The sequence below is a fragment of the Podarcis pityusensis genome, assembly GCF_964106645.2.
Source record: "Podarcis pityusensis genome assembly, chromosome: 2".
In the NCBI taxonomy this organism is placed as follows: Eukaryota; Metazoa; Chordata; class Lepidosauria; order Squamata; family Lacertidae; genus Podarcis; species Podarcis pityusensis.
In genome coordinates, this window is record NC_138029.1 from 93,951,895 (window position 1) to 93,977,656 (window position 25,762).

General features: G+C 41.0%; 1 protein-coding gene across 13 annotated transcripts in view; it reads right to left on the reverse strand.

Moving 5' to 3' along the window:
• Positions 1-25,762, reverse strand: part of LOC308471560 (contactin-4) — a 520,761-nt gene that overhangs the window by 83,603 nt on the left and 411,396 nt on the right. For 12 of the 13 annotated variants that reach the window (XM_080995664.1, XM_080995658.1, XM_080995657.1 and 9 more), the window contains 3 exons: positions 13,990-14,126; positions 12,130-12,259; positions 500-650 (listed from right to left, as the gene is read on the reverse strand). In XM_080995664.1, coding sequence (XP_080851790.1) covers positions 500-650; positions 12,130-12,259; positions 13,990-14,126 — 418 coding nt within the window. Of the gene's footprint in view, positions 1-499; positions 651-12,129; positions 12,260-13,989; positions 14,127-24,627; positions 24,754-25,762 lie in introns of those variants that run through there. The other variant, XM_080995661.1, reaches the window with a different exon arrangement.

A 25,762-nucleotide genomic window follows, 5' to 3' on the forward strand; every position in this document is an offset into this window, starting at 1 on the left:
GCTTTTAGCCCTTGATTATTTGCACTACTGCTACAATCTACACATTCCCCTGTATCACCTCAATCCCCCGTCCCCAAACATGGCAGGCTGCAAATACTAGACAATGCTACAGGGCTGTCACTACTCTAACTCACCCCTCCTCCCTCTTCCCCTGCCACTGCAAATGACAAACTAAACACTGCAATTGCCTAGTTGATCCTCAAATAATTTCTGTTTACCAGGACTCTCACAGATTGCAATGATCTGAAGGATTCTCTAAAATGGTATTTTGATAGCTATTCTCTTGAAGCTAGTCAAAACAAAAATACTGTTCTTTAAACTATATGAAGAGGCAGGTGATGTACAGTGAATTTAGGAATCAATAGGGTTTCCTTCTCCCTTAAGAGCAAACACCCGAGCTTTTCACAACAATCATTGTCAAACCAATATTCATGGGAGGTATGAAAACATTAGCAGTCACAAAACACAAGCAGTAGATTTTTTTTTTAAAAAAGATTACCTCTCATTTTCTTTTAGGATCTCTTTTCCTTTCTTCCAGGTAAAGGTAGGCCTCGGAGAAGCTTTGGGTTTACACTCAATTGAAGCATCACCACCAACTTTGACAAAAGTTAACCTTTTCAAGAAGTTTTTTGAAAAATCTGGACCTACAGCTGAAAGACAAGAGGTAAAAGGGCTTAGAACACATGAGAAGTATTATCCAACTCCTTTTTAATAAAACTTTTTTTTTTTTAAAAAAGAAAAAGCTGAATTTCTTCACTACTGATCATGTACAGCACACACAAGTACATTTCATAATGGCGCCTCTAAAGCAGGGATAACCAACTTGGTGCTCTCTAGACTCCCAGCAGTTCCAGCCAACATGGAGAATGGACCGGAATGATGAAAGTTGTAGTCTAACCACTTTGAAGGGTACCACATTGGAGAGCACCATGTTGGCTGCAAGAGCAGATGACTTAAGCAAACACATAAACGAAACAATGGCTTGCACACCAAGATGCACTTCTGTTTTTGCCAATTCCCCTACATGTTGCTGTTCCTGAAGGAGGTCTCTGGAACAACCTGAAAATTTGGTGGGAGGAAGCCTGAAGCAAGAAGGGAGAATCAGTGGGAACTGGATTCCTTATCTTGCACAAGAAACAACATTTTCCACTCACGCAACGGCACCTCTAGATCCAAGTCAAATCTGCAGAATGATTTCATTGACGTTACAAATATTGGACTCTATGCAAGATCCTCTTCTCACAAAACCTTTACTGTCTGTGTGGCATCTTGAACAACTAGGGTACATTTATACTAGAGGTCCCGGTTTGCAAAGGCACTGTAAGTCTCAAGTCCCCTGTCAACCAAAGGAGATTTATCCTGTGAAGGCTAACCTGAAGGAAAGGTTGAGCATGAGACATGCACATCTCCCTAGAAGCTTCATGACCTCCATGTATGTTCATCATACCATGATTGCAAATTTAAGTGATAATCAGTACAAATGTCACTAACCCCCTCAAGTCAGACCACACCCCCTATGGACTGTGTTTTTTCCCTGTAAGTCTGTGTACCTTATGGTTCTATGTCTTCCTCTATCTCTGTGTTTCTTTCGGTCCATGGGCTTTGCAAGAAGTGTGACTATTCAAAATGTTGCCTGCAAAGCACCAAAGCGCTCTGGATTTGTTTATTTATTTTGTTAAAGGATAGCAGCAGGGTTTTTTTGTTTTGTTTTAAAAAAGCTAAAAGCTTAATTTAAGCTTTTTAATCTTAAAAACGAAAACCTGGAACTCTGCTGGCCCATCAAACAAGCTCAGGAAGGGGGAAAATACACACCTCAGCCATCTCTTAATTATTTTAAGATATGAACGAGCAAGAGACAAACCCTCACTCTCCCCATGGGTTATGGAAGAAAGTGAATTCCTTTTATTTCATCTACAAAGGCTCCTAGATTTATTTATCTGTAATTTGGCAGCCTTGATCCATTGAAGAGGGGCTCCTGTGACTGTAAATTTCATCCACTTTGGCTCAAAGGGGAGAAGTTAAAGCCACTGTCAGAGTTTCTGTTATTGTTTTATACAGAGCAGCTCAGAACCTGAAACAAAGATCAAAGCAGACAGAGCACAGTGTTTCAGAAACATAACTGATCGTTTTTTTAAAAAAACACAAAGATACAAGACAAATTTTTGGGCCTGTGCACACCCCTAATAGATATATCATATAACACCATAAAGGACAGAATCAAGGAACTTTCAAAGTAATCTTGATAAACTGGAACTCTGGCCTGCAACCAAAAAATGTTCAATACACACACAAAAAACCGCATACATAAAAAAAAAAAAATCATAGGCATAATTTCAGTCTGGGGGAGACTTGGCCTGACAGCCTTACATGTACAAAGGGTCTATGTGTCTTACTTTGTTACAAGCTGAACATGAGACAGCAGTGTGATGCAGCTACTACAAAAGAGAATAGAAAGCAATAGTTCTACTCTATTCTGCTCCAGTTGAATCACCTCTGAAGTACTGTCTTCAGTTCTGGGTGCTACATAATAAAAAAGCACATTATCAAAGCAGAGTGTGTCCAGAGGAGAATGGCCCTAATGGTTTGGATACCAAGTCCTATGGGTAATGGTTGAAAGAGCTGAGTATGTTTAGCCTACATGAGAGAAGATTAAGGTCTTCAAATATCTGAAGGGCTTCATGAAAGGTGGAGGAGACTCGTTTTCCTGTAGCTCCAGAAGGCAAGACTAGAACAAATGGGTGGCTATTCCAGGGAAGCAGATTTCGTAGTGGTGAGAATTGCTCAACAGTGGAACATATGGCTTCAGTGTGCTCTCCTGTTTAAGGAGTTGGACAGACACGTGTCAGGGAAGCTATAACTGCATCCAGCAAGGATTTGATGACCTTCAGGGTACCTCCCAAAACTTTCTTTGCTGTTGCAGCAGACAGGAAGGACATTTTGTTTGTAGTAACATTTTGGGCTAGTATCACCTGATACTCTGGCGGGGGTAGGGAGGAATCTAATGTTAAAGGATGGAAAGGAAAGAACAGGCCACAAAAAAAAAACCAATTACATCAGCTGCAAAAGTGGTGGGAAAGGAGGCATAGCGCTGGGAAGGAGATCTGGCATTGGCATTTGTCAAGATGTTAGATGTGTGAAGGGGCAAGTCTTCCCCAAAAGGAGTAGCAATCTGGTCCGACTATAGGAATGGAACAAGAAGAATGAAGAAAGTTCCATAAGTGCTCAAAAATGCAGGACCAATAATGATGAGTGAAGAGGTGCCAGGCATTTCAGGGAAAGGGTAGAGTCATAATGAAATCTTACTCACTGAATTCTAAAAATAATCATAATAAAATCCAATAAAAATCCACTGAAAAACTAGAGATCAACCCTTGTTTTCAATCTGGTTCCCTTCCCTGCACTGCAAGTAATCGGTCTGACCGTAATAGCATTTGCCTGCTACAACGGAAAACATATAACTACTGAACACCAAGTGGCAAACATGAGGTTTGTGAATGATACGACAGAAAAACATATTATCCAAGAATTATGATTAAGCCTTTATTTCCTGTCTGCATTAAAAATTATCAGTAAAAGGCAGGTACCCTTATTCCTAGTAGAGAATATAGCTGCTTAATTCAAAATGAAGGAGAGCATATTATTGTGTGAGCGCTCTAATTAAGGAACATTCTAATTATAGCAGACTTAGCAATGCATTTGTTGGACAGCAATGTTTCAGCTTCGTGTTTCACTTTTAATATATTTAGGACATCTATTCATTCCACATCCAATTTTAAGTCTCTTGGCACTGCAGTAACTTCTTGAGGAAATAAAGCATGCTTGGGTTCTTTGTCTGTTATCAGCACACAAAATACAGCTTTTTGAAGTATTCCTCAGATTAGAAAGGCATCACCCTCTGGGCCTAAGGAACTAGGTCCTTCATCTGGATCAGCACTCCTGTTGCAGGACAACTTACGGCCAATTGATCCAGTGGAGGCTCCCATTGACAGAAAGGGTGGTGGTGGACATTTCAATCAATCCTTCCTTCCCCCTACAACGGAACACTCCACTTCCCATGCTGTTTCAGAGTGTAGCCAATGCATCTCCAGTATACTTTCAGGATGGACAAGGTACTACACAGGAATCCCATTCCCAGTCTGTCATCAACATAGTCCTATGAAACTCCTGGGATCTCTATATCCAAGTCAGAGTTTCCTTTTAATTAACGCAAAAATTGCATGACCGTATTGCATAAGAAGAGCCCTGCCGGATTAGGCCAATGGCCCATCTAATCCAGCATCCTCTTTTCACATGGACAACCAGATGCCTAAGGGAAGCCTGCAAGGAGGACTCAGGCTCACCAGAACTTTTCCCCTCCTGCAGTTTCCAGAAACTGGTAATCAGACACATTCTGACTGTGGAGGCAGAGATTAGCCATCATGGCTAGAAGATACTGACAGCCTTATCCTCCATAAATTTTCTTGATTAATCCCAGAACAATGGACAAATATATTCTTTGCAGATAGACAGTTAATAGTGTTTCTCAGTGTCCTGCTCCTCCCTTTTGGCCAACCAATTGGGATGGACCGCTCTTGATAATGGTTAGTCTTCTGAGATTGTCCAATGACTGTTAGCTCTTATGGTTGACTGTGCTAGGGAATCCTGGTGCATCCATATTCCTTCTTTAGAGAAAATCCTTTCAACAAGCCTTTTAAGTATTGGAACTATTTTACATGTGGAACTATTTTAAAATGTTTGCAATGTTTTTATATATATATATATATATATATATATATATATATATATATATTAAAAAGAATTGTTTTATATATGGAACTGTTTTTAATTGCTTTTGCATTTTCCTTAATTTATGGTCATTTTATGATGGTATGTTTTATTGCTGTACCCTGCTCTGGGACCTGGTAAAGGGTGGGTAAGAAATCCAATGAATAAACAATATATGATTTCCTGGTTACATTGGCAGCAAAAGAGGATGGAACTGGTGCAGAACAGAGATTGTCCACTCCAATGGGTGCTAGCTCAGTCCGTAGAGTATGAAATCCTTAATCTCAGGTCCTTCGGTTCAAGCTCCACATTGGGCAAAATACTCCAGGATTTCAGGGGGTTTGACTAAATGACCCTTGGGGTCCATTCCAACAATTCTATGATTCTATGAATCTAACATGTCTCCTCAATTTTCCAAATTCCAGTTCAAATACAGCCCTGCCACAAAACGTCTGAAACAGACCATCATCTACTGCCTTGAGAATAATTTTCCTTAGCACAGTGGCTAGAGAGAAAAGGCCTGAATTTTAGTGACAGGTCACTGTCCCTGACAGATGCCTGTGCCCAGTGACCATTATAGAGGTTTGGCAGCCTGACAAAGGGACAAAGCAAGATCTCACTGAGACTCTGGAGAAAATTAGGGTCACAGGGCATGGGCAGAGAAGGCAAGCTGCTCAGCATTCTATGCAGTCCCTACCCTTTAAAAGAAATCCCAACAATAAGATTTGGTAAATTCTAGCCTGTGGTTTCTTAAGGTCTTAAGATACAGCAATCACATCCACTTTTTATGGCATAGAGATATATATTGTATGAAAAATGCCATGTACCTCAGCTCATGTTCAGTGGATGCCTCTTGTTTAGTTTTAATTTTGTTTGTTATGAGGAGTTTTTTTAAAAAAATTGTTTATTGGAGATGAGTTTTTCTTTTTAAAAACAGAATGCTCAAGCTCATGTACAGGCAAAAAAATACATTTTAAGGTATGATTACCTGATGTTGTTACCTCTCCCCTCGTGCACAAATACTTGTTTAAATTATGTAACAAAGGACTCCCTATATAATGGTATTCCCGTTTGAATGTATTTTTATACGTCCAGGAAAAATTTCAATATAAAAATGGTCGCAGGGAATTTAATAGCTGCTGTACAAGAATAAAAAGGCAGCTGCACAGATTGGGAATGTTCCAAATGTGTTTTGAAAAATGTTTCTTTATAAAGAGAAGAGTTTGCATGTAAAATCAAAGTGAAAAACACAAACATGCTTTACGGTTTTTCTATGTGTATATGTGCTAGCATCTGAATGAGATGTGTGTTGTCCTAGTCATTCAGTAGATACACTTGCGCTGGTTTTAACCTTTAAAGCTGTATACAGCCTAGGACCCTCATACCTACGGGAGCACCTCTCCTGGTATGCCCCATGGAGGACCTTAGGGTCTGCAAATAATAACATCTTGGAGATCCCGGGCCTCAGGGAGACTAGGCTTGCTTCGACCAGGGCCAAGGCCTTTTCTGCCTTGGCCCCGGCCTGGTGGAACGCTCTGCCACAAGAGATCAGGGCCCTGTGGGATTTGACATCTTTCCACAGGGTCTGTAAGACAGAGTTGTTCTGCCAGGCCTTTGGTTGGGGCTCAGCCTGACTCCCCTTCCCTTTTTGTATAAGAACTAGTACGAAAGAGGCTTCCCAGCATTCTCACAGGCCCATATAAGAACAGCGTAAACACCTGGGCCTGATGAGCATTTACTGTTCCCAACCCTAATCCTGCAGAAAGCCATCTAATTAGATTTTAATTTGATCCTGACTTGTTTTTAGGAGGTAATTTAATTGTTGCTTGATTTTATACCAGTATTATATATTTGATGTTGGCCGCCCTGCGCCTGGTTTCGGCCGGGGAGGGTGGGATACAAATAAAAGTGTTGTTGTTGTTGTTGTTGTTGTTGTTGTTGTTGTTATATTGTATTGATGGAACTGGGAAGCAGCCAGAAGGTCACATTTCCTCTGACAGCATAGAAACATGAAAGTATTCCCTCCACTCTTACACTCATTTATTCAGAAACCTTCAAGTACTCTGGTTACAGGTAATATACTTTACATGTTCTCTGGTTAATCTAGTACAAGACAAACTGGAAGTCCTTGATTTTATAGTATAATTTGTAATCATTGTGTAAGGCAGACTTCTATAGCAGCTGCTGAATAGCCTGAAGAAGCATCTATGGCTTTCTTTTTATTTCTTTTACACAAAAGGTAACATCCCTAATAGATTTTGCCACTATGGATTCTAATTTGTTGAATGTTATTTGTTCTTTCCTCCAGCAGCAATAATTTTGGGGTGTTCCCCCACCACTATTTAGGCATCTATCCTTTTTCATAAAAAAAATGCCCAGCAAAAAACAAACACTGGCTGCTTAAACCATTCTCTTCAGAAGAGATTAAAATTACAATATTGAGCATTCTCTTTGAACTATATCAGAGACAATGCTATCTACTCACAAATTGTATTAACTGTTTTAAAAACAAAGTATCTATATTGATATAAATATCTATATTGATTTTCAAAAGGTTTCTTGGAGCAGTGCAAGGGAGCAAAACACCTGGTGACAGCAAAAAAGACAGTTTTGGTAAGGAAGGAGAGAGGGACTGGCAATTTGACATACTCGTGGCTAAAAATTATGCACGTTATCAAACAAACACCCAATTCAAGGTCAGTTTCTTGGTCACTGTTTCTTCTGTTTGTATGGCTTAGCCTATACAGTCTCATAGAGAAGAGCTCCTGATTACAGAGCAAGGTTCTATGCTGGCTGCATTAAAAGGTTCTGTTTCTGGTTCACTGCAAGTTCATACAATGGCACCAAACCATAGAAAGGGCAGTGGGGTCATGCTGCTGGTGTTGCAAGTTTCACTGGCCCTGCCCTCAACCTGCAAACACCAAGGGTGGACTTCTGCAGCCTTTGTGCATAGATTTCAAGGAAGGTAGTCTTCTATGCAAGAAGAGAAGAAGAGTTTGGACTTGATATCCCACCTTTCACTCCCCTTAAGGAGTCTCAAAGCGGCTCACAATCTCCTCTCCCTTCCTCCCCCACAACAAACACTTTGTGTGGTGAGTGAGGCTGAGAGACTTCAGAGAAGTGTGACTAGCCCAAGGTCACCCAGCAGCTGCATGTGGAGGAGCGGGGAAGCGAACCCGGTTCACCAGATTACGAGTCCACCGCTCTTAACCACTACACCATGCTAGCTTCCTGGATTCCTATGTCATCAGATGCAAGCTGGATTCTATGTCATCAGATGTCCAGCTCATGAGGAACCCTATGCAGACATCCTACTGCCCCTTCACCATGCAGAAGGAGAATTTTCAGCATGGCATGGGGGGGGGCAGGAATACACTTCTGTGAAATTATGGAGGGAGCAGTGCTAAAACTAACCATAGCAGGGTAGACACTACCACTCCCTGAACACCCTAGAATAACATTTAAATCCTGGACATTGTGAGGCGGGGAGAGAGGAAATGTCAGCTTCCCGATGGAGGCTGTTAAAAGCAACTATGCCCCCGCCTCTAGCAGAGAGCTTTAAAAACTGTTAAAGAAAGCTAAGGAGAGAGATAATACCGATCTGCCATCCACTACAGGACTTTCTACAATTCCCCCCTCATATGGGCCAATGTAGAAGAGTGGCTGAGGACAAGCACTTAACGATGAAGGTCTTACAGAGGTCAAGTAACACCAAGGGAAGCTGGGGAAAATGCTCACATCTTTATGTATTACATCTTTTTCCGAATTCTTCCTTACCAGCAACACACAACACATTTTGTACATAGGCTGTTTTATGCTGAGAATTTACTTTTGAGCAGTTAGAATCTTTGGGAGCATCTAATGATGCTCCCTTAACCAGTGGTTAAGGCATGAACTATCATTTTAGTGGGGGAGGAGGGAAATCTGAAGTCAGAACTCTGACACCTTAAATCTACATGCTTCTTGTCACATCAGAAGAGTTCAGTCAGTACCTAGAGAGTGCACACTGGTAGGAAACCACAGGTAGCTCCTGTGAGGTAGCGTGTGCGTGTGTGTGTGTGTGTGTGTGTGTGTGTGTTGCTAATTAGAAATACTGCTATTCTTCAGAAAAGGCTTACATGCTATGTGCTCTAATCTGAGATCTTAAGTCTTCTCTATTGGAGGAAGCTCCTCTGGATCTTACCCACAGCTCACCCATTTGTTTGCTTCTTAAAACCCACATCAGCATGAAGCCATCACTACATCTTGTGGAGATGAATGCTGGATTCTGATCATGTATCAAGCTTAGATAGCCAGTGAATGCATGTCACATCCACAATTTGCTACTGTGAAAGTTTCAGGAAACCCCACTTGAAAGGCATACCCACGGAAGAAGAGGAAGAAGAGTTTGGACTTGATATCCCACCTTTCACTCCCCTTAAGGAGTCTCAAAGTCGCCCACAATCTCCTTTCCCTTCCTCCCCCACAACAAACATTCTGTGAGGTGAGTGAGGCTGAGAGACTTCAGAGAAGTGTGACTAGCCCAAGGTCACCCAGCAGCTGCAATGTGGAGGAGCGGGGAAGCGAACCCCGTTCACCAGGTTATGAGTCCACCACTCTTAACCATGACACCATGCTGGCTACAGATCATGGATCAAAGCTATGTTGCACTCTGTGTTTTTCCAGGATTTACAATGTTAGATTCCATGTGCGGAGAGACTACTGAAGACTTTGGATGTTTTGTAGTATCTGTTTATTTTTTCCAATATACAGATTGGCCAGGAGGGAAGCAAGAAATTGTAAAGGCAGTACCAGACCAAAAGCAGCATCAGTCCCCAGCAGATATAACAGCACTCTAGCTACCTCCTGTGGCTACTTCTTTCTAGCTGGTTGGGGAGGTGGGGGCGGGACTGTGAAATGCATTTTCACTCTCTGTCCAAATCCAAACTGCATAGACTGCTTCTTTCAGCCTCCACCACACATGCACATGTGACTTAAGCACCTTCTACAGAACATTATTAGATAAAGAGAAATGAGCAGCCACTAGTGGACATAAAGGAAATCCCTACTGCTCATTATCTAGAAGGAGAGGGTCACCTTGCTCTTTGGGCCAGCAGAACAGCATGATCCATAACAGGGGGAGAGCCTGTGTTGTGGGGCATTCACTTTTACCCCCTCTTTTTTATTTTAAAAAGCAAGGTAATTAGACTTGCAATCTTCCATGTTTCTTCAATAATGATTCAGTCAGTGCTACCACACTGTAATGCACAGCTGAGAGGAACTCAGACACCAAAGGCTGTCTTCTTTCATTTCACAAAAAGTCACAAAATGGCATAAGGAGGCTGGGATGGGAATGGAGTGCCAAAAGAGGACCTGTAGCAGTCAAGTCCTGACTATGCTTTTAAAGCAAGACTCTGTGGCACAATTCAAGTTCTTAAAAATGTGAAATGCCCACATCAGAAGCACTAAAACTGAGGATCCCCTCAGTGTGTAAAGAGTGGAGTAATTACAGATTTACTGCACAGAAAAAATACCATATAGGAGGTACACTAAGAGGTCTAGGAACACAGGAAGCTGACATATACTGAATATAAGAAGGATATTGACAAGCTGGAATGCATGCAGAGGAGGGTGACCAAGATGATCAAGGGTCTGGAAACCAAGGTTTGTGAGGAATGGCAGAAGGAGCTGGGTACGTTTAGCCTGGAAAACAGAAAACTGAGATGAGATACGATAGCCATCTTCAAATATCTAAAGGGCTTGCTTGTTTTCTCCTGCTCCAGAGGGTAGGACTCGAACCAATGCCTTCATGTTACAAGAAAGGAGATTCTGACTAAACATTCTGGTGGTAAGAGCTGTTTGACAGTGGAACAGACTCCTTCAGAATGTGGTGGACTCTCCTTCTTTGCAGATAGTAAAGAAGAGGTTGGGTGGCCATCTGTCATGTATGATGTAGTTGAGATTTCTGCATTGAAGTGGGTTGGAGTAGATGACCCTCAGGATGCCTTCCAACTCTACAAGTCTATGATTCCATGAGTCCATCTAGCTCAGTATTGCCTGCACTGACTAACAGCTTGTCACAAGGGTTTCAGATAGGAGACTTTTCCAGTCCTGCCTGAAGATGCCAGGGACTGAAGCAAGCAAGCTATAGCCCTTCCCCATGTCTTAAGTTCCAGTTGGACCAAACAGCTTGGACAGGGATGCCCAGGAGAAAATAAAAACCAGCTCTACCAAGCCAGGAAACCCTAGCCCATTGGACACTACTTAGAGAACTTCTTGATCAATCTGTTTATAAATTTTCCAAATTAAAAAAAAAAATTCAGAATGTTCTATTTATATCACATACAGTTACTACTGAGTGATGTTTATACTGGACAAAACTAGCAATGGCTGACTTCTGAATGATTTGCAACAGATCTGTAAGAGTTTCTGGTTGCCAATAAGATCAGCAACAAATATGACTTTCTCCTTTCTTAAGTTAGGCTGCTGAAATTAAGAAAGCGCAGGTGTGGGGTGTGGGGAACCAGGAGCAGTAAGTTCAGTACTGATACTGAAAATAATTTCCAGGGCAGAAAAAGTGCCTATTCTCTTCTTGCTCCCCGCCCCCCGCCAAGTTTCTGTTGCATGTGAATCTGGCTAATGTGCCTCAAAGTTGTATTAAGATCTTGCAAAAATGAAATCTGTCAGTCTCTGTCCTAGAAAATTTCCCCATAATCCTCTGTAATATGCCTGTGTTCCCTGAAGTTCTAATCTGGGTCATTAATAGAATCATAGAGTTGGAAGTGACCCTGAGGATCATCTAGTCCAGGGGTAGTCAACCTTTTTATACCTACCACCCACTAATGCATCTTTCTTGATGGTAAAATTTCCTTACTGCCCACCAGTGCTTGATGGAAGGAGGATTCAGCTTGTGCCATAGAACCCCCTACCACCCATCTGGAATCCTGAAACGCCCACTAGTGGGTGGTAGGGACCAGGTTGACAACCCCTGATCTAGTCCAATGCAGGAACATGCAGTTGTCCCATATGGGGGATCAAACCTGAAACCTTGGTATTATCAGCACCATGCTCTAAGCAACTGAACAATTTGACCACCAAATTCTTGTACTAGACTATGCATAAAATCATCTATCCTCTCCCCTCCAAAGTATGTATTTGTAACAGCTGAAGCAAAATGATGATGATAGCAAATATGAAGTGTTTATGACTTGTTCATGTATGCAGACAATCATTATGACAAGGGCTCAAGCTGCTCTGAGTGGGCCTTTTGCCTAGACTGATATAAATTCTGATAAAAATAAGTATTAGTTATTTGCGGACTTCATTAGAGGCAGCAAAACAGGCCAACATGTATTTTTCAGTATTTGTTAAGTAAAAGGAGCCCACCAATTACGCTCAGTTCTGCGCTGATATAGATGGTCCCATGTCTATTTTCTGCCACACACTGATACATGCCGGTGTCCGATAGGTTCACACTGGTGATGGTGAGCGTCCCATGTTCTATCAAGATTCTTTCCTGCAAAATAGCAAAAGGCACAACACAATTTTGAAAAGCTCATATTTAAAATTTATGCATTGCTGCAAGCATATCATTTATTTTAACCTGTCAGGGGGAATCAACTTTGATGTTAAAAATGCATGTTTATGAACAATTTACATGATGTCATGTATTGATAAATAATTTGTATCGTATTAATTGCTGAACGGAGGAAACCAATATCATAGTTGGTAAATGCCATTTAAACAGTATATCACCCCCTCCCCAATTTAGATTAATAGTATCTTCAAGTACATAAACTTGCAACTAATACTGCTTCTGTCCTGTAGTGCGTTATGGTTTAATCATGCCAGGCAAGTTCTTCAGAAGATTTCGAACAGCAGAACTATTAGCTTTCCGCTCCCTTGAAGGTTAATGGGAACACTAATCACATTCAGTGTTGCAAAGCTATTGTATGCAGTTCACCCCACCAGAATTAAAACAAAAATCAAAAACCCCTAAACCCTAAAGATGTAAATGTTAATCATTTAACGATCCTTACTTTAGTCTAATGTGATTTAAGTTCAAGACCATCTGCTAGTGACCAGCATGAAGCAAGTGAAATTAGCATGTGGAACAAAAGGACCCTGCAATCATTTGTCAGTCTACGAAAATGGAACTCACATTATCAGTTTTAATCAGTACAGCATTGTGTACAATAGGCATCCGGGTGTATTTTTAACAACGAAACATATAACTAATATAATTTTTAAAACACTGACCGACTTTCTACTTGGCTGTGGGGTTGCAATTTTATGTTTGCATAATCTTTATTAGAGCTTGATTGAATCTAGGCAGCTCATCAAAGAGCAGGTTAAGAAAAAAAAAGCTGGTCACTCTGATAATGGAGAGTGAATAATTTGCCTAGTTTGCCTATATAATTGAGACATTCAAGGCCTGAAAGGATCTCCTCTGGTGAGACATGGAATGGAAAGGGTGCTAATGAGATTTCCTCCTTTTCCATAGATCATTAATCTTTAGGCAGTTCATTCTGCCACTGCTAATGGTAGGTCAACTCCCTTGTTGTCAGTTCTTGCAGAGATCTGAAGAAGTTGAATGGGGTTACTATTACAGACCAGAGGGCTTGTTTACCTCCCATAAAGTTCAATTAAAAATCAGAAGCTCAAAAATGGAAATGGAGGGAAGGTGTTTTATACAGCCTGAGTAAGTATATTCCCATGCACTCTTTTCACAGTTCACACTTACACTTAACTAGCGTTTCTATTATGACTTTTCCTTCCCCTACAGAGTTGTACAGAGTGTAAAAATATACAGCCATTTTATGTACCCTTCTTCTCATAGCAAATGTCCTCTGGAAATGAGTCCCACAGCTTCTAAGTTCCAGTTGATTCAGAGAAACGCTTGTCAAAGGCAGAAAGTGGCACTTAAATGCCTAACTTTCATTGAACATTTGGCTGGGAATTAGGTGCCTGAGGGTAATTTCTGCCTTTGAAAAGTATGGCTTGAAGTGTCATTGTTTTAACTACAAGGAAAGCTCAAGGTGATTCTGTGACATTCACTCAGCAGGGAAGGAAGTCTGCAATGGGACAGATGGAATTTTAAGGCCACTCGGTTTCATTAATTTCTTTTTCTCAACAGCAACAAACTATACAGAGATGAAAAAGGTCACCACTTCACAACAAATCCTTTCAAGTTTTGTCACCCAACTCAAAAGCATCAAGGACACCAAGCCTGAATATTACTCATACCTGAGGGAGAAGCAGTTCGCCATCCTTTAGCCAGCTGTATGAAGGCTTTGGTCTCCCATTTGCCTTACATTCCCAGTATATGCTTTCTTCCATGGCCACATGAGCGTCACTTATTTTCTGAATCCAGTTTGGAGGAGCTGCAAGGAGGACAGCAACACTCTTCTAAGCAAGTGTTTGTTTTCTGCGTGCCATTAACCTTCAAACGCCTTTCTTCCTAACATACACATTTATATAATACCGCATTCACATATCATATCATTGTTCTTGAAAGTGAATTGGATCTCGTCTCTAAACATTAGTGACACAGTGAAAGAAATAAGGAAAGATGTTTTCCTTTTTGCAGATATTAGTAGCAAGAATGTTTTAGCTGGATGGCTTCCCCCATTGCATTAATCCAGTGTACTCTGGTTTAAATGTGCTGAATTGGGCATAGGCTGCCAACTTATAGTTATCCCCTTCTCCCAGGAAACCCTGAAACTGAGGGCTCCAAGGGTTTGTGAAAATCACAATTCTCAGAATTGGCACTAAGCTACAATTCCCAATATCCTTTGGAGAATCTATGACAGCTAACCTTGTAAACCATTTTTAGTGTGTATGTGCTCCCTATTTCTAAGGAAAGCTTTATGTTTCTTTAGCATAATAACCTGCCAGATAGGAGAATAAAAATGCTGCCCAGTCCTGGTATCAATTATGTTTGTACCTAAGAAAACAAATTTATCCTATATGCTTGCAAACTACATGCATCAAATTCCAATCTGCAGAAACCATAAGCACTTAGGTCTACTCTCGAGTCTAAAGTGCTTCAATGTGTAAACTATGAGAAATCAGAAATAATTTGCCATCTTGTTCCACGCTCTGTAGACAATGGGTGGTATTCAACCAAGTTTTACTCAGAGAAGTCCCCTTAACTAAGTCCCCTTAGGTCTATTAATTTCAATGGGTCTACCCTGAGTAAACCTTGAATACCATCCACTCAAACTAGGGGATAGAAACAGCCTAACTTCCCCATGCAACATATTTGAGAGGAAAATATATGAGCATAATCAAGCCAAAGTTAAGAACATTACGTGTCCCATTAATTGCAATGAAATAGATTTAACCACTTATTTAACTTGCTCGGGGAAATAAGTGGAACTTAAAACAGTCTCCCAGGGGATGTTTTTTCCTCTGTAGCCTCCAAAGATATGTATTTCAAGTTTATAAGACTGCTATTACTTTGCTTTCAGATAACAAACACAAGTGACAGTGAATGTTCTGGGGACATCTCAGGCTGCCACATCAGAGAAACTAGACAGCTAAACTGTCCCTGGAATGGCAAACTACTGTGAGCCCCGTATAGAAGCTTCTGAGTCCAAAAGATAATTGAGCTTAATGAATAGTGACTGAAATCTGCACACACAATTGTCCAAAGCTTAAAAAAATATGTATATTCTATGCCAGCAGAGGTCTCTATGAACCTGGGTATTTTACAATGCTGTGTCTCTCTATAATCAGATAAAACAATTTCAGATTTCTTCAACAAAGGACAACCACTTTTAAAATCCCCCAGGGGTTTAGATGAGATCAGAGGAAGGTTTGCAAGGGTAGAATTAAGCAGCAAAAGCTTGATAAACAAGAAGTGTCAGGTTGAATACCAACATGATGCTGCTACTTTTAAATCCATCTCTGCTATCAGCATTACTTGCTGATAAACCCAACAAGCAGCAAGCAGCAAGGATCTTTTTGAATAGTTCAAGCTCCTTTGGGTGAATTAATTGAAATAGGAACTAAAGTTAATGGCAGCTGAACACCTAATTCCAAATGTACAGTACAGATTCTCCCAGATCTAGAAGAAAGAAAACAAGAAGAAAAGAAAAGCTGAAGAAACTTAGCTCAGAAACTTATATATGCCAAGAAAATTAGATTTAAAGAGATTCAGAGGTGGGGTGAGGTGGGGAGGGGTGAGAGAGAAACAGATTGACAAACATAATAAAAAATAAATAGGATACGCCCCAGGTTTTTCTTTAACAAGAAAGCAACACACTACAACTGACAGATTTAGCATCACACAAAGCTTCTATCACCTCACTTCTTCAGTATTATAAAGGACAATTCTAGAGACAACAAAAAAGATCTGCATAGAGCAAGATAATCTATGGATTCAAAGAGCTGCCTGAAGTTGCTTGTCAAAACATGCATTCTTGAGTCCAAGGCTATTTTTCAGCAAGTGTGAAGTGTACAATAAAAGGCATCCTTGTCTATAAAAGCACTATTACAACTCATGTCCTTGGATGCATAAATTAACTTTTATATAATGAAAAAATACGTATTCTCAGCTTCAGTGATTTTGTTTTTCCCCACAAAACACAACGACATATATGCCTTTGAGTCATATACCCCAAAGTTGTAAACATTTATTTTTATCATTATATATTTCACTTATTGCTGAATAAATGGAATATATAATTTCACTTCACTACTGAGAAGTCCTAAGAAGAGGCTGCTGAATCAGGCCCAGTGGCTCATTTTGTCCAGCATCCTATTCTCCCAGTGGCCAGCTAGATGCCTGTGGGAAACAAGGGAGCAGAACATGAGCACAAGAGCCCTCTCCCCTCCTGTGGTTTCCAGAAACTGGTACCTGGAAGCATTGCTGCCTCCAGCAATGGAGGGAGAGCATAGCTATCATAGCTAATCACCATTGATAGCCTTCACCTCCATGAATTCAGAGTTGCCATATTTTGAAGAGCAAAGAAAGAGGATGCTATGACAACTCTCATTTTAAATACCCCCTACTATTTGTAGGCTATAGAAGCTGTGATGTATTGCTGAGTGGGGCAGGAGAAGAGGAAAGCAAGTCTCCAGTTAGGTCTATGTCTTATCCAGAAAATATAGCCAGAGGCATTTTGGCAATTTAAAAAAAAATCCATCCGGACAGAAATTTTACCCCTGGAAAAGAGGATGTGTCCTGGAAAAAGAGGACACATGGCAACTCTTCTAAAGCCATTCAAGTCGGTGGCCAAAACTGCCTCCTGGGAGAGCGAGTTCTATAGTTTGACTATGAACTGCATGAAGAACCACTTTCTCTCACCTGTCCAAAGTCCTCCAGCATTCAGTTTCACTGGATTTCCATGAGTTCTAGCATTCTGAGAGAGGGAGAACAACTTTTCTCTATCCGCTTTCTCCATGTAATGTATAATTTTATAAACTTCTGTCACGTCATCTCTTACTTGTCTTTTCTCTAAACTAAAAAGTCCCAAATGCTACAACCTTTCGTCCAAAAGCATGAAATCTAATCAATACATTGCAGCAAAATCATTTCTTTAACCCATAAGAAAGCCTGGGGAAAAAATTACGAAAATTCTAGCAGCAAAAACATTTCCATCAAACGGGCCTAGAGATGTTCAGGAGATCAGCTGATAGAGGTGCCATTCAGAAACAAAGCAATGACAAACCTAGACAGCATCTTAAAAAGTAGAGACATCACCTTGCCAACAAAGGTCCGTATAGTAAAAGCTATGGTTTTCCCAGTAGTGATGTATGGAAGTGAGAGCTGGACCATAAAGAAGGCTGATCGCCGAAGAATTGATGCTTTTGAATTATGGTGCTGGAGGAGACTCTTGAGAGTCCCATGGACTGCAAGAAGATCAAACGTATCCATTCTTAAGGAAATCAGCCCTGAGTGCTCACTGGAAGGACAGATCGTGAAGCTGAGGCTCCAATACTTTGGCCACCTCATGAGAAGAGAAGACTCCCTGGAAAAGACCCTGACGTTGGGAAAGATGGCGGGCACAAGGAGAAGGGGACGACAGAGGACGAGATGGTTGGACAGCGTTCTCGAAGCTACCAGCATGAGTTTGACCAAACTGTGGGAGGCAGTGGAAGACAGGAGTGCCTGGCATGTTCTGGTCCATGGGGTCACAAAGAGTCAGACACAACTAAACGACTAAACAACAAGAACAACAACAACAAAGATGGGGATCAACAACCAAGGAAACCTTCTCCTTTAATGTCACCCTCAAATCGCTTGCAAGGGAACTATTCGGAAGAGACCCTCAGATGAAGACCAAAGGGTGTGAGTAGTTTTCTATTGGGAGAAGCACTCCAAAAGATATTGAGGCCCTGAGCTTGTGCCTCTTGCCTGTTGGCTCCCTTGGAAGATTGGGAATGGCGTCTCTGAAGGGAGTGTGTGTTTATCTGTGTGGGAAAGGGAAGAGGGGAGGCAAATTTAGAAAGACATCCCTACCCCTAGGGAATATATTGTGATGAGTTTGTAGAGGGGCCAGATCCCTCTAAATTCTTAAATTTAGTAAATGTTAGAATTTAGCTAATACTTGGAGTATTAAGGGTAAATGTTGGGTGCACTGTAAAAATACAGGCTGCACCTGTTTTCCTGTTCAGGAGATCAGCTGATAGAAGTGCCATTCAGAAACAAAGAGAGCAGAGTACTGGGCCGTTAAGGGCAACTGCCAATGCCAATATTGTCCCTCCCCTGGCTCTGAGGAGCAAGAGGCTGCCAGAGTTACAGGGGGCAGGAATAAGTGTCCTTTTGCAGGATGTTTTTGAAAAGAGTAGAAAAATAAAATAAATAAAATAAAATAAAATAAAATTTATACCCCACCCATCTGGCTGGGTTTCCCTAGGTGGGGGAAGAACTCCATGCAGACTGGCTGGGAGAGGCTGTACCCAGAGACTGGGGAGCATGGCTGGCTTCTGCTCTGAACACAAGCCTACTTGAGCTATGGGAGAAGCAACAGAAGACACTCTTGGGGTATGATGTTCTGTACTCTCTCCAACAAGGTTCAGGTGTACATATGTGTAAACAAAGCCATATATCTTAAAGGCACTACATCTCTGTTGTGCCTCACTCCGAAGGAAACACAAACCCTGGTTAAGAGCCAAGACCCCTGGAATCTCACTCAGCTCAGCAGAGATTGGAGTGACCCGTAGCAATATATTAGGATCAAGAATATTGTTGTATATACAAGTGGGTGGCATATGCATCTATCTGGCTATAGCTGGGAACAGGGTGCTATACTGTGCTGTGTGTGTCTGTGTGTGCAGTCATTCAACATGAGGGGTCTCGTGTGTGACTCTGTGTGTGTGTGTGTGTGTGTGTGTGAGAGAGAGAGAGAGAGAGATGAGTGTATTACCCCATCTCTTTCTTTAGCTCTGATGAGCTCCCTTGCTTCCTAATGTTATCAGGGGGAGAATGGATGCATCAACATGCATGTCTCCTGCTTTTGTGTGTCTATCTGTCCTGCTGGTCACGTGCCTTGCTGCCAATCTTTTCTTGTAAGGGGAAAGGTGTTGGAGAGAGAGTGTGTGAAAGGCACTGAAATAAGACGTCTTATGTCCTGACAACCCAGCGGCATCTTACGTAGAGGGTTGATCATTGGAAATTCTTGATTTGCCACTGTTGGGATACCAGATGCATCTTTGCTGTCATATAGCAAGTGAATTTGTATGCTGTTTCCTAATCATGACAGTAAACAATAAGATATATATCTCCGAATACCAGATGCTAAAGTATTCAGATGCTAAAGATGGTTAAAATATTAACCGCTCTCAATCTGATAACTGATAACCTGATAACTGACATTTGTCCAGATATTAATTTGTCTGAATTAATTTTAAGATGTATTTTAATTAATTGATGACTGTTTTTATGTATACTGTGTTATTTATATGATGTTAGCTGCTGTGAGCCCGGCTCCGACCGGGGTACAAATAAAATTTACTATTATTATTAAAGTTAAAAATTAGGAATTGTGCACATGACACCTTGAGCCTTCCTTGAGAAATAGTATCACAGTGTGGGGACAAAGGTAATCCAATGAATGCTGAGTTAATATTGTATTTGCATTTTAATAAATCTCAGCTTTATGTAAATGCAAACTTATGCAAAACTGAATTGATAGATTTGTTTGGTTAACTGAAGAAAAACCTATTGATTCAATAATTAAAATTCCTTTAACTGCGCTGCAGATCCAGTATTAACTGAAAGGGAAACTTTCACTAGATCCATGGATATCATCAGGAAAGCTTTTGGCTACTTCAGTAGAAATAGGTCTGCCAACAATGTAAACCTACTAAAAACCAACATTTTCCAAGTTTTGGATTGCTTCACAATGTCTCAGTCTATATACATCTGTGTAAGCAAGGAAGGAAATTTCATTATACCAGTCACACCTCATAATGTTGCATACTCTTATCACACAAATGTTCACACCAAAGGAGTGAGGAATGAGCCACACTGACTTTTGTGAAACTACAGCCAGAGATATAATTGTTTCCTTTTCCCCTTTGGAATATATATATTTTAAACCACAGCAGTTCAAACGACTTCATTACTCTGATGCTGTTTTGCAAGATCAGGATCAGCTCTTTTAGAATTAGCTCAGATAGTTCCCATAAGCCTCATAAGGGGCTCCATTGTACTTCTAAATGAGATACAAACCTTTACTTTATTGCAAGGGATCACCAAGGTTAAATTCTGTGTTCAGGCAGACTAAAAATAGAGTTGAGGTTAGTGTACGTTTTTTCAGATGTACAGTATAGATGAGGATACAAAGCTTTGCCTGCTTCCTTCCCTTTTCAGTTCAGGCAGTTCAACAAAAACATATAAAAGGGAAGGACAATATAAAACCATATAATTTGACAGTAATGGATCCTTACTATTTCAGAACGTTAGGTTTGGTAACAGGCTGAGAGCTAGAATACTTAAAAGGAAAATACTTTTTCGCAGAATCTCTGTGAGTGGGAACACCAGTCACAAAAATAATTTTGTACTAAGGACATCGTTGTCCAAAAAACTGAAGCAATCTTGAGATGGAGAAGAAAATGTTGTAATGATGGCTGACTTCAATTACCCTCATACAGAGACTGGGTAAATGCATGCTCTAGTCACAAGAAAGAGGTAGAATTCCTAGAACACCCTAAAATATGGTGTCTTGGAACAGTTGATTATGGAACTAACCAGAGGGGAAGTGTCCCCGGACTTAAGCCTAAGTGGCTTTTAGTTTGGAAAAAAGACAACTGGTGCATGGTGCTGAGAAATACATTTCTCTCTCTCTCTCATAATAATAGAACTTGGGTCATCCAAAGAAACTGGCAGGAGATTTAGGACATATAAATTAAGCATTTTTTCATGCAACCAATAATTCATTTATGAAATTTGCTGCCACAAAGGTTGCTGACGGCTACTAGATCGGGTAGATTTAAAAGGGTATTAATGGCTTTCAACCAAGATGGTTATATGCAATATCTATGTTCAGAAGCAGTACCTTCTAAGTACTATTTACCGGAGGGCAGAAAAGGGGTAGGGCTATTGCATTCATGTCCTACTTATGAGTTTCCTGTAGGTGTCTGGTTGCCCACTATTGGCAACAGGATACTGAACTTAAGAAGAGTGCTACTGGACCAGACTTATGTTCTTAATACTTTGAACTCTGTTGATAACATTACTAGTTATTGTGAGGTGCTAAAAGAAGTATGAGGGATACACATTCACAATTTAATTTCAAATATAGCCAGGAGTGGGCCTTTGAACTTTGCTGAAAATCTCACCTCCCCATGTGAAACCTCTTTACCACCTGCAGAAATTTGTAATAGCAACTATGATTTTTAATAGAAGCAACCAAGGACATGAAACAGCTCTAAGATTTGTCATAGATACCAGAGTCCTCTCTGTCTTTTAAGTGCTCCCTTCCAGGTGGCATTATATACTGTATTTTTCGCTCCATAAAACGCACCTGACCATAAGACGCACCTAGGTTTTAGAGGAGGAAAACAAGAAAAAAAATTCTGAACGAAACAGTGGATGTATGATTTTTGTGGTTCATGCTGTGGCCACATACATGTTATGTGATTTGATGGCGAGTTTGGGGTAGCCCAGTGCAAAAATGCTGAGGATCCATGTGGATCTGTGCTTTGTAACCACGTTTTTGTGCCACTGCGGCCCCATGAAACAGTGGGTGTGGGGGTTTTTTGGTGCAGGCTGTAGCCATGGACATGCTATGTGATCTGATGGAGAATTTGGGGTGACCCAATGCAAAAATCCTGAGGATCCATGTGCTTTTACCTCCCCCCTCCCAGGCAGCCTCCTTTATCTCTAGAGTCCCTTATCTCCCTCCCTATCCCTTGCCAATCAGCTGCTCGGCGGATTTGTTTCAATACCCCCTTCCCTCTTTCTAAAAAAAAAATAAAAATGCACGATCTGCTTTTTGCCTCTGGGCAATTTGACTCCAGGGACCACGCATTCACTCCATAAGACACACTAGACATTTCCCCTTAATTTTTAGGAGGAAAAAAGTGCATCTTATGGAGCAAGAAATACGGTATTTGCAAGACAATCACAGGGGATAAACAAAGCAGGTTGCTACATTTTCAATCAGGTCTGTGGCTTCTGAAGCAGCAGAAGCAAACAGGAATCTTCCAAGCAGAGAGACAAAAACAAAAACACCTGGCCAGTCTTAAAAGAGTCTGTGCCCTCCTTCCTCACACTATCCCAAGATGATTAAAGTGTACCAATGTTCTATAACCTAACTTGCTTTCCCTTCACACACGCTACTAGGCTAAGCTGTGAAACTGTACAACTGAGGTGGAGGAAAAGAGGCTGAATTGTTCACCCTGCGTCAACCTGTTTAACCATACTGAACATGAAGCATGTTGATGCCACTGATAATATATATATATAGTGCAAAAGAAAACTAGAGTCAGCATAACAGCAACAAACAAGCAAACCTCTTTCAACAACTTTACTGAGTGCTGAATAATATGGTTGGTGACAAAAAAAAAGATAGTCTGGTTTATCTGCGGCAAGCAGGCAAATTTGAATTTCATCTTCCTTTGCTTTCTTTGCTATTCACAGAGGCAGATAACTCAGTTTAAAAGAGTAACACTCTTAGAGCCAGATTTTAATCTCCAGGGATGCATTATGATAGAACATTTCACAGAGAAAGGCTGTAAGTAAGTGACAAGTTTGATTTTCCATATCAAATACGTTCCAGTGTTCCTTTCTTTGAATGTGAACTTTTGACCCAGTAGAAACAACTTGGAAAAACAATGCCAGCATTGCAGTTTTCCCCCTCCCCATTATATATATATATATATTTCTTACATTTAAAAAAAGAAAGATTAAAGATGTTACCATTCAGCTTTTGTCACTAATGCAGGATATTATATGAGATCTTATGACATGCTGCTTTCAGAATGACAGGTCTGGAATGGCTATTTTGATGAAACTTGGGGAACATTTTCATGGTTTGCATTTTCAAATTTAAAAGGCAGCTGAAGTCAAGTTATTCGTATAAGAGAACACTCCAAGTTAAACACTGATCACCTTTAACAGCAGGCTAGTGGGGCATCACCTCTAGACAAGGTTAACTTTTAAAAGTAAAATACAGGGATATAGTCCAAACTGAGACTGCAAGGGAAACATATTTTCCCACTTGGAGGATTTTAAAGAAATATATACAGTTAAATTGTATATAAATTTTATGAAATAAATAAAATAAAATGTAGCCAGTGCTAATGTGAAATTTTAATATGATTCTGTTCTGGCCTACATTATTTTATTTTATTACCTTTGTAGAATTAATCAGTTGCCTTTTCATGTAAGTACAAGCATGTACCAACTTATAAGTGTAAAAAAAAATCAAAGTTGATTAAGAAACAGATCCAAACCTTAGGTTTTCTGATGCTGATGAACTACAACCCCCATCACCCCCGTCAGAATGGCCAATGGCAAAGGATGGTGGGAACTGTAGTTTAACAACATCTAAAAACGAAAGGTTGGGAAAGGCAGATCTGATGAATGCTCAATAAGTAGATTGTCTGGAGGGATCCTTAGATCAAAAGAGAAGATATTGTTGATGAATCCAAAAGTGGCATTCCTACATGCACACTTATCTGGGTGGAGGGAGGTTAACCCTCATTGAACACGGTCTGAACAACTTCTCAATAAACAATGTTCACTCAGTGGAACAGAGGGGGAAAGGGGGGGAAAGTAAGCCATGATTCAGAAAGTGAGAGAAAGGATAACAGGAACGAGCAAGGTGATAAATAACAGTACTATGCAAGTTAAATGGATTACTAAGATGGTTCATGGGACTGTCAAAAGTGGAAAACACACAAGATGGAGGAAAACACAACTTAATACGCCCCCCCCCCCCCAAAATTGATACTGATCTGCCACAAGGAGTGGGAAAAGTTAAATCCATTTGAGAAAGAAACAGGATTAGTGGTATCAAGGGAAAGATATCGAAGTTTCTGTTAATGTGAATAAAGAAAAAGTATTAAAAAGGAAAAGGTCACAAATCACAGCAGGTTTATTAACTGCTACTAATAAACAAACCAGACACTGCCAAAACAACAAGGGAGACAGCGCAAAGGAGCAGTATGAAGCTAGGATTTGCAGAAATGATTAAAAGTAGAAAGATGAAAATAGCAAGCAGCATGCCTGATAGCAATCAAGAGAAGCCCAGCAACGACAAACTGATTTTACGGCACCTCTGTGTTTCATAGGTCCTTGCTGTCACCATACAATCCAGCACATAGGTATCAAATGGAGGCCAGGGAACCTCCTCCACCTCCTCCACTGGTAGAGCAGGGTGGAGAGGTAGAGGAGATTCCAGGTGGCAAAGGAATAGGCTGCAATACCTAGTGGCTTGGGAGGGTGATCCTGCAGCTGAGAACTCTTGGGAACTGGCAGAGACTATCCAGGCGCTGGAGTTACAAGAGGAATTTCATGTGCGATACCCCCACAAACCCAAACCCCACAATTGGCAGCTCAAGGAGATATTTGCGGAGACTGATGAGGAAAATTTTTTCGGGTTTCAATCCTCAGAAGAAAGCGAGAGCAACACAGATGAGGGGGTTTTAGAAGGGGGGGGGTGATGTCAACGGACTGCCAGGGAGGAGCAGGAACAGGAAGAGGGAGATGGGCAGGAAGTGGCGATTGAGGAAAGAGGGGAGAGCCAGGAGGCGGAAGGGCTCTCAGAGGCTGAAGCAGAGCCCCAGCACTGCACAGAAAGTTCTGGCACCGGTAGTGAGGCAATGCCTGTTCCGTCTGCCAAGGAGAGGAGAGAGTTAAAGAGGAGGGGGGAGAGGCATCACATGAAGCTTCCCCGCCTTTTCTGTTGGAGGAGAAGCCAGCGGAGGCCACTCCCAGAATCTGAACTGAAGGATTCAGATGTATGATTGTAATGCGCTGCCTGTACATATGTAAAATAAAGAATATATATCTCTGAGTGAGCAGAGGTGCTTGTTGCGAAGAGCATACCAAGCCATCACACTATCCCAACAACTTTAAGGAAACTTGGAACTGGCTAGGTCCAAAGAACTCTAGAATATAGTTATTTGCCTTTCTTCTGGGTCCTCTCATGCTAATTGGCATTTTATGGTGGCAGGACCTGGGGAGAAGGAGGTCTAGAGTAATTAGCAGTGATTTTTGGTGGGAAGGGGGCTGGGTTGCAGCAAAATATTACATTTTGTCGGGGGATGTATAAAGGAACAGTTTTCAGAGAAAAAAAGGGAGTGAATCCATTGAAAAAAATTACCTTTGTTGAAAAATCATGATCTCTCTCCTTGTTCTCTTGTCAGGAGAGGTGAAGGGGATTGTGCTGTGAATTGCAACCTTTAAAGTAGTTGCAACAGCCACTTTAGAGGAGGCAATCCATTCTGCAATTGGGAGAGCATGACCCTACTTCTCTCTTGGCAAGAGGAGGAGGGCCAAGCTACACATACTCAGTCTCAACTGCCTTCTCTAAAGCGTCTGGTGCACTGCTATGCACAA